This window comes from Eleutherodactylus coqui, chromosome 13 (genome assembly GCF_035609145.1).
Source record: "Eleutherodactylus coqui strain aEleCoq1 chromosome 13, aEleCoq1.hap1, whole genome shotgun sequence".
Classification (NCBI taxonomy): domain Eukaryota; kingdom Metazoa; phylum Chordata; class Amphibia; order Anura; family Eleutherodactylidae; genus Eleutherodactylus; species Eleutherodactylus coqui.
In genome coordinates, this window is record NC_089849.1 from 19,937,626 (window position 1) to 19,951,767 (window position 14,142).

At 41.9% G+C, this 14,142-nt stretch overlaps 1 protein-coding gene across 1 annotated transcript in view; it reads left to right on the top strand.

Annotated features, from left to right (window-relative positions):
* The window catches only part of SYCP2 (synaptonemal complex protein 2), a 100,700-nt gene that overhangs the window by 10,561 nt on the left and 75,997 nt on the right, over positions 1-14,142 (top strand). Inside the window, exons 5-6 of the mRNA XM_066585853.1 lie at positions 360-417; positions 9,159-9,214. Coding sequence (XP_066441950.1) covers positions 360-417; positions 9,159-9,214 — 114 coding nt within the window. The remainder of the gene's footprint in view (positions 1-359; positions 418-9,158; positions 9,215-14,142) is intronic.

Genomic DNA, 14,142 nt, shown 5'->3' on the forward strand with positions numbered 1-14,142 from the left:
CTGAACCACCATAATGCCCCCTGCCCTTAAGCAGAAATACACTGAATGACCAGTTTATTAGAGACCCCCATCTAGTAGCACGTTGGACCCACCTAGGCCTTCTGAACCACAGTAATTCATTGTGGCGTCCATCCACAGATGTCAAAAGACTCATCGTGTGCCTATAAAACATCCCCCACATCACTATTCCACCTCCACCAGCCTGACAGGAAGGGGTCATCGATGCATGCCGCTTGCACCAAGTTCTGACCTCCCATCAGCAGAGTTTTCCTCTTTAAAATTAATAGGAATTAATAAAACAAAACAATACAGTAAGTTATGAACCTACTTTATAACGTGTAATTATATTTCCTCGGCAGGGATGATGTTTACAGCTTTGACTCCAAGGGAAGTGACGAGCCTATGATAGAGCTTGGGGTATGTAAATAACATCAGATAAATTCTGCGATAAACATACTATATGGACTAAAACATAATGACAAGTTTGTTTAGAACGTTTAGCTTTTAACCCCTTCTATTTTGCCCCACTTAAAAATTTGTAAAACTTTTCCAAGCTATACATATAAAGGCAAAAGCCCTCACTGACTGACACTAATTCTCTAACTTCCCGATGTCGTACAAACATGAAATTCGGCAGGAGCATTTTTTTGGTACTAAATAAAAAACGTTAAGGGGTCACAACTCAATTATTCAATGCCAATTGCAGAAGTAAAAAATCGCAGGGGCAGAATTTGTCTCAATAATCAAATCGAAACCCTTCACAGTATAAGACAACTAAAATATAACTTTTATTTAAGAATATTTATAAAACAATTAGGGCTAAGACAAACCAGACATACATAGAGACAGAGAACAGAGATGGTCAGCGTGGGTAGATAAAAAGGTAGTAGTACCCAAACTAAACTTGTAGATACTTGAGACTAGGTGGTCGCTAATATGATGCGAGATGATCTTAGATTGTGACAGTAACAATCATTGATACGTAAGCTACACATACATGTGGAGTATAGATTACTTAAGATAGTGTCACAGGATAAATTCATTCAGTAGTCAACAGAGCTCAAGCTCCAAAATTAGAGGTATGTGATTTATGTGGATAGGTGCGATACCAAGCAACAATTCATAAGCCACTCACCACATAGGTAAAATTACCCTCAAAGAGCGTGGTGTTGACAATAGTTCGAATGACAGCAGAGGCTGACTAAATTCAAAAGTCAGCAGCGCTGGACTTCAGTATTGAAGATGTAAAAAGAAAAATCCAAGGATCTCATATATTTAAGAAGCGACCCACACCAATATCTAGATGATAAGAGTAACGCCAAAAGTAGATGAAGATCTCAAATTTTAGGTATTTTTTAGAAACTCAAGGACCCGTCTAACTGGGGAGGTAATGGTGTCTCCTCAGTTTTCTGGGGGTATCATAACCTCATAACCACTTGAGAAGGAGAGTAGTCCTCTCAGATGGATTAATTGACGCTCAACGCGTTTCCCTACCAGGGTAGATAGTAGTTCATCAGGAGCGGTTAAATGAGCTTTTAGTCAATTAGAGTTGACAGTATCATCAAAGATATTTTGCCATACTGATATCTTTTGGCAAAAAGAGAGAATATAGTCTCAAAAAGTGCCACAGTGGTAATCTGAGACACAACAGAGTTAGGTAGCCTCTGTCAGCTATCGTTGGTGTGATAGTATAAAAGAGCTCACAGGTAGAATGTAGAACACAGGTTCAGAAAGGATAATATAACCTTAGTATATATTGTCCATGGACTGGTGAGAGATAGTAGATGACAGAATGAATGAAAATTGGCATCAGGGATATCAATTGAGATGATAATTGATTCCCAAGCTCTATGTAGAGGTAGAGTAGTTTTCAGATCAAGACCTATTACTGCCTAGATAAATTAAGCAGAAACAAATAGTGACAGTCATCCTCTAAAGGGAATAAATCCCAGCCATTATTAGAGCAACTGGATCCCATTCATTCAAAGTTAGTCAAACATGAACAGCATAATAGCGGGAGCAGAACGATATCTTTGCTACCCAGCTAGGAGAGCTAACTATCACACACATCCATTCAAAATAAAAAAATGGTAGAGCCTAGAACTCTGATGGTGAGTTCAGGCAATCTGTTTGAAAGCCCAGTGTGCTGCTGCTAATATACCCAGAAAGTCCTCCCAGAAGGGGGTTGGTATAAGTGGTTGGCCAATCATAGGTTATAGTAGGTGGGGCTAGATAGCCCCAGTTCATTAATGAAAAAAAAACAAAAAAAAAAAAAAAACTTTATCCCATCCGCTATTCTAACATTTACTGATAGTATCGGTGAAGGGGAAAGGAGTGAGATCTTACCGCATAGACTGATGATCCATATGGATCATTTTAGGTCTGAGATTAGTCGTAGTGTAATCGCGCATGCGCGCGCGGCGCTGTGACGTCATCGCGTTCATCATGTGACCGGCGTCATGACGTGGGATAAACTTCATATAACGGAGAGTATACGTTGCCCTAGCAACGGCGATCATGTGATGAGGGAAAAATTGAGAGGGTTAACAGAGTATACTGTTAATCGCGCTTATGCGCGTTACGTCATGACGTCATCACGTTATATCATGTGATCGGCGTCATGACGTTCAAGGTATCGCTGGATACCGCTTATTACAACGGGGAAAATGCATCACCCCGGTAACGGCGGTCATATGATAGGATGACATAGTAACATCACATGATCGGATAACTCCGTAAGTAAAACATGTTAGAAGTAGATCCAAGTTACAGGAATCAGCGCCGAACTGAAGGTAAAGACTACTTGATGTTTCTTATAGAGGTTTTGGGAAGATGATTCCTTTGGCTTACTTACGGAGTTATCCGATCATGTGATGTTACTATGTCATCCTATCATATGACCGCCGTTACCGGGGTGATGCATTTTCCCCGTTGTAATAAGCGGTATCCAGCGATACCTTGAACGTCATGACGCCGATCACATGATATAACGTGATGACGTAACGCGCATAAGCGCGATTAACAGTATACTCTGTTAACCCTCTCAATTTTTCCCTCATCACATGATCGCCGTTGCTAGGGCAACGTATACTCTCCGTTATATGAAGTTTATCCCACGTCATGACGCCGGTCACATGATGAACGCGATGACGTCACAGCGCCGCGCGCGCATGCGCGATTACACTACACCACGGCGATTCTACTACGACTAATCTCAGACCTAAAATGATCCATATGGATCATCAGTCTATGCGGTAAGATCTCACTCCTTTCCCCTTCACCGATACTATCAGTAAATGTTAGAATAGCGGATGGGATAAAGTTTTTGTTTTTTTTTTGTTTTTTTTTCATTAATGAACTGGGGCTATCTAGCCCCACCTACTATAACCTATGATTGGCCAACCACTTATACCAACCCCCTTCTGGGAGGACTTTCTGGGTATATTAGCAGCAGCACACTGGGCTTTCAAACAGATTGCCTGAACTCACCATCAGAGTTCTAGGCTCTACCATTTTTTTATTTTGAATGGATGTGTGTGATAGTTAGCTCTCCTAGCTGGGTAGCAAAGATATCGTTCTGCTCCCGCTATTATGCTGTTCATGTTTGACTAACTTTGAATGAATGGGATCCAGTTGCTCTAATAATGGCTGGGATTTATTCCCTTTAGAGGTTGACTGTCACTATTTGTTTCTGCTTAATTTATCTAGGCAGTGATAGGTCTTGATCTGAAAACTACTCTACCTCTACATAGAGCTTGGGAATCAATTATCATCTCAATTGGTATCCCTGATGCCAATTTTCATTCATTCTGTCATCTACTATCTCTCACTAGTCCATGGACAATATACACTAAGGTTATATTATCCTTTCTGAACCTGTGTTCTACATTCTACCTGAGAGCTCCTTTATACTATCACACCAACGATAGCTGACAGAGGCTATCTAACTCTGTTGTGTGATAGTTAGCTCTCCTAGCTGGGTAGCAAAGATATCGTTCTGCTCCCGCTATTATGCTGTTCATGGTTGACTAACTTTGAATGAATGGGATCTAGTTGCTCTAATAATGGCCGGGATTTATTCCCTTTAGAGGATGACTGTCACTTAATTTATCTAGGCAGTGATAGGTCTTGATCTGAAAACTACTCTACCTCTACATAGAGCTTGGGAATCAATTATCATCTCAATTGATATCCCTGATGCCAATTTTCATTCATTCTGTCATCTACTATCTCTCACCAGTCCATGGACAATATATACTAAGGTTATATTATCCTTTCTGAACCTGTGTTCTACATTCTACCTGTGAGCTCTTTTATACTATCACACCAACGATAGCTGACAGAGGCTACCTAACTCTGTTGTGTCTCAGATTACCACTGTGGCACTTTTTGAGACTATATTCTCTCTTTTTGCCAAAAGATATCAGTATGGCAAAATATCTTTGATGATACTGTCAACTCTAATTGACTAAAAACTCATTTAACCGCTCCTGATGAACTACTATCTACCCTGGTAGGGAAACGCGTTGAGCGTCAATTAATCCATCTGAGAGGACTACTCTCCTTCTCAAGTGGTTATGAGGTTATGATACCCCCAGAAAACTGAGGAGACACCATTACCTCCCCAGTTAGACGGGTCCTTGAGTTTCTAAAAAATACCTAAAATTTGAGATCTTCATCTACTTTTGGCGTTACTCTTATCATCTAGATATTGGTGTGGGTCGCTTCTTAAATATATGAGATCCTTGGATTTTTCTTTTTACATCTTCAATACTGAAGTCCAGCGCTGCTGACTTTTGAATTTAGTCAGCCTCTGCTGTCATTCGAATTATTGTCAACACCACGCTCTTTGAGGGTAATTTTACCTATGTGGTGAGTGGCTTATGAATTGTTGCTTGGTATCGCACCTAGCCACATAAACCACATACCTCTAATTTTGGAGCTTGAGCTCTGTTGACTACTGAATGAATTTATCCTGTGACACTATCTTAAGTAATCTATACTCCACATGTATGTGTAGCTTACGTATCAATGATTGTTACTGTCACAATCTAAGATCATCTCGCATCATATTAGCGACCACCTAGTCTCAAGTATCTACAAGTTTAGTTTGGGTACTACTACCTTTTTATCTACCCACGCTGACCATCTCTGTTCTCTGTCTCTATGTATGTCTGGTTTGTCTTAGCCCTAATTGTTTTATAAATATTCTTAAATAAAAGTTATATTTTAGTTGTCTTATACTGTGAACAATTGCAGAAGTAAATGCACCCCTATGTGATGTAACTTCCCAGTGTTGTACAAGTGTGAAATTTGATACAAGTATTCTTTAGGTCCTAAGTAGGAAAAGTAAATGGGTCACAACTCGATTATTCAATGCTAATTGCAAAAGTTAGTGCAGCCCTATGTAATGTAACTTCCCGGTGTGGTACAAACATGAGATTTGGCACGACCATTCTTTAGGTCCTAAATAGGAAAAGTAAAGGGGTCACAACTCGATTATTCAATGATAATTGCAAAAGTAAGTGCACCCTTATGTAATGTAACTTCCCAGTGTGGTACAAGTGTGAAATTTGGCGCGAGCATTCTTTAGGCCTTAAGTGAGGAGAGCGGCGGCCTAAGGAGAATCTAACACTCCTCTATGTGTATACATGTTTTATTCCTCGGTTCCTCAAAAGTAACCACGACTTCAAAAAATTTTCCGTGCGAACAGCACGTAAACTCCTGTATCAAATTAACTTCAGCAAGGCTGAGTATATTAGCTAGTACTTTATATGGTACCATTAAAAAAACAACTCCTACCTTAAAAACAGTCCCTCATATGACTATGTTGACTGAAAAATAGAGCTTATAACTCTTGGAATGCAGATTTAAAAAAATCAAAAACAAAACTTGAAAAATGGCTGGTAGTTAAAGGGATTCTCCCGTTACTTTTTGAAAATTTAATGGTAGGTGTAGTTGTGAGAAAATAACAAATACAGCATCACTTATCTGTCTTCTGCCACAGCTGCAGCCCTGCTCTTTTCTCTGTTAGCAAGAGACGTCAGATGACTGCTGCCTGCCAATCAGGGGCTGCATTGTCACCACCTGTACTTCTGGCATCAGCACTCCCATTCTAGGTGCCATGATGCTAAAATCTTCAAATGGTGACACTGGCCTCTGATTGGCAGGCAGCGGTCACCGGACTTAATACTTCCTCCAGGAGTGATATAGCCTCTATTCCAGGCTATGCTTCACTATGGGACCTGCAGAGCACATTGCCATAAACTGTGGCATTGTGCTCTGCCTCCACAGACCCACACAGAGCAGTGCAGGACTTTGAAAAAAGAAGCAGAAATATATTACCAATCTGCCGGCAACGTCCCGCTTCTATTTTCAAACTCCTGTTTTCAAACTCCTGCACTGCTTTGTTTTACAGGTTGCCATGGAGACCATCGGCTTGTCAGAAGCCAGACGATGGTCTCTGTGGCAGGGAGAGCTCGTGCTTGGCTGTCAGAGGATAGCCAGGCACCAGCTCTTACACAGCAGGGAATGGAGAAAACCTCCGATCTTTGCTATGTTAACCCTTTACATGCCACAGTTTATGCGACCACAGCATGTAAAGGGCTGATAGAGGGAGGGAGCTCCCTGTGTCAGAGGATAGCCGGGCACCAGCTCTTACACAGCAGAGAATAGGGAAAACCTCCGATCTCTGCTGCGTTAACCCTTTACATGCCACGGTCTATGCGACTGCAGCATGTAAATGGCTGTCACCATCGGACCCCTGGAATGTGATCAGTGGGTCCTGATGGATCTCTGTAGAAGTCCCCTAAAGGGACAAAAAATTTTTTAAAAAGTTAAAAAATAAAAACACTTTTCTCCCTTTTCTTTGTAAATAAATTAAACAAAATTACACATTTGCGTCGTAATAACCCAGAGAGGGAAGTTAGTACATTATTCAACCTCTTAATGACGCGGCCCCCCCTTTTCCCTCCCTCGTTTAAAAAATCATAACTCCTTTATTTATCCATCGACATCGCTGTATGAGGGCTTGTTTTTTGCGGGACGAGTTGTAGTTTTCAATGGTACTATTTAAAGTACCATATAATGTGCTGAAAATTTTTTACAAAATTCTAAGTGGAGTAAAATGAGAAAAAAACGACATTCCGCCATCTTTCAGTGTGTTTTGTTTCTACGGCGCACAAATTGCAATAAAAAAGCGACATGATAGCTTTATTCTATGGGTCAGTATGATTACTGCGATAGCAGACTTATTTTTTTTGTATTTTTTTGCTGTACTACTTTTATTTTTTTTTCAAAGACATTTAATTTTTAAAAATTATTTTCTGCTGCATCTTCTGCACGCAAAGCTTTTTTTATTTTTCCGTCGACATAGTTGAGCAAGGGCTCATTTTTTGCGAGATGTCCTGTAGTTTCCGTTAGTACTAATACAGAATATATACGACTTTTTGATCGCTTTTTATTGCATTTTTTTCTGGGAGACAGGGTGACTGAAAAAGTGCATTTGTGGAATTCTTCTTTTTTTTTTTTTCGGACTACATTCACTGTGCGGGAAAAATAATGCACTATTTTGATCGGACTTTTACGGACGCGGCGATACCAAATATGTATTTTCATTTTATTATTTAGATTTTATTATAGATATGGCAAAAGGAGGGTGATTTAAACTTTTATAACTTTTTTTTCTTTTTTTAAACTGTGAAAAAGTTGTGAAAAAGAAAAAAACTCTTACAATTTGGTATTGGCGTAACCGTACCGGTCTGTAGGATTACTTTAATATATTATTTATACTGCTCAGAGAATGCAGTGAAAAATAAAAAACATGCCAGAATTACAGATTTTGTTAATTTTGCCACTAGAAAAAAATGAAATAAAAAGCGATCAAAATTTTGCATGTTCCAAAAAATTAGATAAATGAAGACTAAAGTTCATCCCGCAAAAAACAAGCCCTTCTAGAGCTCTGGCAATGGAAAGATAACATTAATACGGCTCTCTTGGAATGTGGCGACACAAAAGCAAACCTTTAAGAAAAAAAAAAATTTAAATGTGCAAAAATAGCAAAACATAAAAAAAAAAACCTGTATAATCTTGGTATCGCCGGGATCGTGTGACTCAGAGAATAATGATATCACACTATTTATTCTGCACGCTGAACGCCGTGAAAATGAAATCCAAAAACAAATGGCAGAATTTCTTTTTTCCCCCCCCCCAATCTCCCTACAAATCTTTTTACAAAAGTTATGCAATACATTATATTTACCCAAAAAAAATGCCATAAAAAAGTACAACTTGTCTCCCAAAAAACAAGCCCTCATACAGCCATGTCAATGGAAAAATGAAAAAGTTATGGCTCTAGGAACGCAACTGCAAAATTAGTTAAAACTAAATGATTGAAATGATTGGCCCATTTAAAAAACCTGCCCTGGTGGGTCTGACAGGGTGGTAAGAAACCCGCCGCTCAAGGGGTTAAGCCATACCAATTTTGCACCAAACTTTTTTTCTATTAATTACAACCAGAAAATGAACATTTTCTTCTTTTTAAGCTGTTTTTATTCTCTGATTGTAGAATTTTTTATTCTGTTATCTATACATGACCGTGGGGGCGGCCATCTTTCCTGAGCTGCAATTAAGAGCAATTTAGAAATATGCTTTACAGCGGTCTCATGAGCCGTTCACACAATAGACAGGAGGGATCCACTGAATTGTATCTGAGGCTGTTCTAGAGATGCTCTGGGACGTGTGCGGGGGTCATTTTGCAGGCAGGGGAGTAGATAATCACAGATTATGCCTATTGTGGATGGTGGATCCTGTGTAATCTACATATAAGTGTCCCTCTCCGTGTAATCCTGCCTGTGATGTTGGTGAGATGACTGCTATAAAATTTTCTCTACAGTACAGGAAGTATGAGACAATTATAAGGCTGTGTGGGAAAAATACAGGGTTTTAATATTTTTTTAAAAATGCATATTGTGACCGAAAATTAAAATGAAAATCGCCCAAAAATCTTGAATATGTTTAACAAAAATATGTGATTTAAATAGGTAATTTTCAGATGACACCTTCAATTTAATGCTCTGGAAACAGAAGTCCTTTCAACCTTGCTGTCTTTTTCGAGCCTGTATGAAATATACCAATGTTGTGTTTATAATTTCTTCTAGATCTCATCGATGTTTATATCTAAACAAATGGTCAACTTCGCAGTTACCAAGGCAGGGTAAATCTACTTTTTTCTTATTCCAAGCTGATATTTGAAGGGGATTCTCACCTAAATTTATTTTTATGGAAATATGGTTGATACTGGTCTGAGAAAGCAAGTGGTTAAAAGAGGCTATCCAGAGAAGAAAACATCTGTGGTGTTAAACTATAAAAGAAGGTATACTCCCCTCACCTAAATCCCTGCTGCAGCCATTCAAGATAGGTATGGATCTCAGAGATTGGAACTGCACCTATCAGACTTTTATGACATATTTGTCAAATTACTAACGACGACCTGTCCATCCGTACATGCTCGAACCCTGATCACATGACAGTGACATCATCAAAGGTCCTTTATCTCCAATGAGGGAGTTACATGCTCCACCCCTGATCACATGACAGGGACATCATCACAGGTCCCGTACGCACACGGCTGCTGTCCGGCTAGGTGTTTGTTAGTACTCCACAGCAACTGAGGTCGCAGGGGATTTGTAGGCCGCCTGTAATCTGCATGAGAATGCAGGACCTTTGATGACCTCACCGTCATTTGATCTGGGGCGGAGTATGACTGTGATGTCATCACTGGTCCTTCATCTCCACTGATGTTCTGCTTCTGATCCATGTTGCATGGGATGAACAATGTATGTAGCAGTGCTGTGTGTGTGACGCGCATGTAGCACAGCTTTGTGGCACATTGCGTCACCAGAAAAACTGGTACTATAATTTTCTAAAAATTACTAGTATTTTATAAAAGTATAAACTCAGTACATCTTTAAGTTTACTGTCAGACAGGCTACTAATGATGTACTTCCAAATTAACCCCAGTTTAGTCAGTAAGGCTGGCCAAGTATACATACTTTGTTATTTCAGTAGGGACAGAGGAATAAGTGACTGCCAGGCACGAGGGATTGTTCTTCTACAGGAGAAACTAAATACAGAGCACATTATAATCTCTCTTGTCCATTAATTCTTTACCTTATAGGCAGACATTGCAAGCTATGATGCAAAGTCTTTATGCATGAAATAATGATGTGTCAGAATCAACTGATAAACCTCTTATAACAGTGGCCAGTTTTAGACACTGTGTCACTAGTGTTGTCGCTGGACTAAAAAGGCCTTAACCTTTTCGTGTCCAATTCAAAATTGGTAGTATATTACGTTTTAATGAGCTCAGATAGAAAGAAAGACAGACAGACACCAGCGTCTTGTGGTATCCGGGTAATTGCCTATATTTTCATAGCCTGAAGTTGCATATATATACAAAATGACATAACCGCAGAGATTCACACCCTGAAAAGTCATGAGTATTCAGGATAGGTTATAACTCTAGTGAGTAACATATGTTAACGCCTTAAGGTGTAGATTACTGACGTGTTACTATTCAGGCACGTGATTTCTAAGAAATGGAAGTGAATAATTCAAACAAAATTTATACAATGATTTCTAACAAAGAATGCAAGAATGGGGGTTGGAGCTTGCCTCATTATCAACGTGAGGGGCGAGGTGCTCTCAGGAGAAGGTAGACAGATCAAATCAGGAGTTTTCCCATAAGAACGAAGTGTGGCTGTACTTAGAAGAACTTTGGACATACAAGCATAGAATATTAAACAAGTTTACTATTTAGCTGCTGCTTATACTAGCAGGGTGTCCTATCGCGCCCAGGCTAGGACACTTAATACATATATCCCCTTATCCCTCACAATAGCTACCAGATGAGTCAGCTGACCAGCTCAGAATTTCATTAGCATTGTCATGGCAGAATGGGAAAAGCAGCTTGGCAGTAGTTGGACTACACCATTATACATCTGTTACAGAAATGGCAGTCATTAACGTGACTGGTGCATCTCTTGATACCTCAGAGCTTTGTAATGCATTGTAGTTAAGTTATCAAAATGTATTATTGTGATATTCTGGTAAGATTTAAGGGTTTTTTGGTCTATTTTGACTGCTGATCTGTTCTCTAGGTAGGTCATCAGTAGTTGATGGACGGAGATCTGCCACTCGGTACCTCCTGTCCATCAGCTGATTAACTATTGCGCTGCATCCTACTCCTCGCATGGTCAGGACATCACTGTCTTAAGCAGGAAGTGTAGGGGCAGTGCAGCGCCTTCTCCTGGCTCCAACAGCGTGAAACTTCTCCAGTGGTACGTGGAGGGACTGCGTGCCCTTGGGTGAGATCTCTGTTGGTCAGCTTGTCAGTCTATCCCTCCTGGGGCCAGCACTGCATGCAGCAGCAGTCCCTTCTCTGCATATTATCATTGCACTGGTAATCCCTCTACAATCAAGGTGTCAGACTCCAGGAGTGAAGCCCCCTATGGCCATTGCCACATATTTTGCATGCTCCTGCTGCAAGACAATGTTCCCCTGCAGTCAGTCAGACCCACTTTACGCTAGCTGCCTGTTATCCAGACCAGCTTCTGATCCTGTCCCTATGCCATCCACCACTCATTCCTCACATGGGCCTGAACCTAAATGGGCACGTTCACTTTTTCTGGCAGTCTCGGACCTAAACAAAGCGTCTAGATCCATCGTAGAGATGTTACACAGGCCAGCGCGAGTCAGAGCCCATCAGAAGGGTCTGTCACCAAGTACTTCTTTCCTGGGAGGAGTGAGCATGAGGTAGATTCTGCAAACACCACAGGTTCCCAGGTACTCAGATGCATCCAACTATCATCTTCCTCACCACCGCATTTGGAGTCATGTTCCAAGTCCTCTTTATCAGACTAAAGGTGAAATTTCCGACTTGGATTCTGCTTTGGATGAGGAACAGTCCTCCAAAGTTTATGCTATGCTTGATGTCAGGGAGCTGGGGTCTGGGTAACTGGAAGTCCCTGAAACTACCCGCAACCCCTGTCCCTACCTACTTGCCCCCCTAGGCTAGGCCTTAGGGCGACATTTTGGCGACAGTCCCTAGACTCGCTAAGGATGCGGGGTGGGAGTCAGACTCACAGACAAATACAGATAAACACAAAGGAAGGTCAGGCAATCCCGGTCGGAGAGAACGAGGTACAAGGGGTCAGGCGAAGGCAAAGTCAGGTTTGAAGCAAGCATGTCAAAGCAGGGAATCAAATACAGGTAACTGTGAAGGAAACTGAGCAGTTTAAATGCTGTCAGCACTCTCCTCCCAGCAGCTTATTGGGGCGGGGAGCCTGACAGCAGCAGGACTCAATCACAGGACGCTGGGAGAAACAGACCCCGGTGCCTGCTAAAGACTGGCAGAGACAGAGCAAGCGCGCCCGGGTGTCATGGCAACGGGGACGCGGCGCAGAATGGCACCTGCCATGTCCCCAGCAACCCGGCTACCTAGACGCCCGCTCCCTGACACGCACACGCCCAGAGCCGGCATCCAGGATTACGGTCGCCAAGGGAGGTCACAAAGACCGGGACTCCCCTGCGCCGCAGCCTGGGTGATAGGACCAGTAGTGCCGGCACGGAGACCCCGAGAGCCGCCGGTCCTGACAGTCGACAGCCTTATCATGGCTGTGAAATAGACACTTCAAACTAAAAATTCAGAATCTTTCATGTCTGAGTCACTTTCTTTTAGATGACCCAAATGCTCACACAAATTTTTCTCCTCCCATGCTGATTACGAGCAGGTCCTTGCCAAGGAATGAAATGTCCAAGACAAATGCTTCGTTACACCTAAGTGTCTAGATGTGATGTATCCCTACCCCAAGGAATCCATTAAAAAGTGGTCAAGGGCTCTTTCTGTCGACCCTCCAGTTTCTCAAGCACACCGCACTACCCATGGCCAATGCGGACTAACTTCAGAATCAGCATGACGGCAAAATTGAATCCTTTGCCAAGTCTGTATTTGTAGCAACAGGAACAGACCTCTGTCCCGCCTTTAGTTCCTCATGGGTCACCATGGCCGCTTCAGAATGAGTGAAACAGCTGTGTTGTGGCATTCTATCTGAAGCTTCCCAGGAAGAATTAGCTGAGATTGTTCAGCAAATGACAAAAGGCCAGATTGGTTGGCCTTCCGCTAATCATCATCGCCATGGACTTGGCATGCCAATCTCGTATCCTTTCTTGCAGACGCGCCATAGCTTCTGCCTCTCAAGATCTTCGCCTGCAAGGCCCGATCCAACACCCACATTTTACACCCTGCATTTGACGGCGTGGCTGTTGAGTCCGCACTCCTGAGGACCCGGAGCTTCTCTGAACCAGTCATTCATACTGTGATTTGCGCTTGGAAACCCATCTCTTTGTATCTACTTTCTTTGCCTTCCAAACACTACCAAGTCATGAGTTTCTTCTCACCACACTTTCTTTCCTTTCTACAAGAAGGAGTGGACATAGGCCTGCACCTTAGTTCCTGAAGGAGTCAGGTCTCTTCCCTTTCTATCCTTTTCCAGCACCCCCTGGCTTATAAGTTGAGTGTGTGTATGTTCCTCTAAGGAGTGGCACATGCCGTTCCTCCTTACCGCCATCTGTCCATTCCCTAGGACTTGATGTTAGTTTTGGGCCCCATTCAAACCTTTGCACCATATCTCACTCCATATTTTTTCCTGGAAGGTTCCTTGTCTGGTTGCAGTCACTTCCACCCATCGTGTTTCAGAACTGGCAGCCTTGTTATCAAAGTCTCCTTTTTTAGTACTGCACCAAGACAAAGCAGTGTTACATCCAGTTCCATCCTTCTTTCCAAAAGTGGTCTTGTCCTTCCATCTCATCGAGGACATTGTGTTGCCGTCGTTCTGCCCTCGAATGTCGTCTTCGCAAGCTTGGTGTGGTTCAGTCGTTGTGGATTTACCTTTCTCGGACAGATGCTTTCCGGCGTTCCGACTCACTGTTTGTTATTCCAGAAGGTCTCAGGCCCGGCTATTCGGTCTCCAAATCCACAGTTGTTTATTGGATTAGGTCCGCAATTGGAGAGGCATACCGCTCCAAGGGCATGGCCCACTCCACACAAGCGGTGGGTGCTTCTTGGGCTTTTCCACAAAGCTT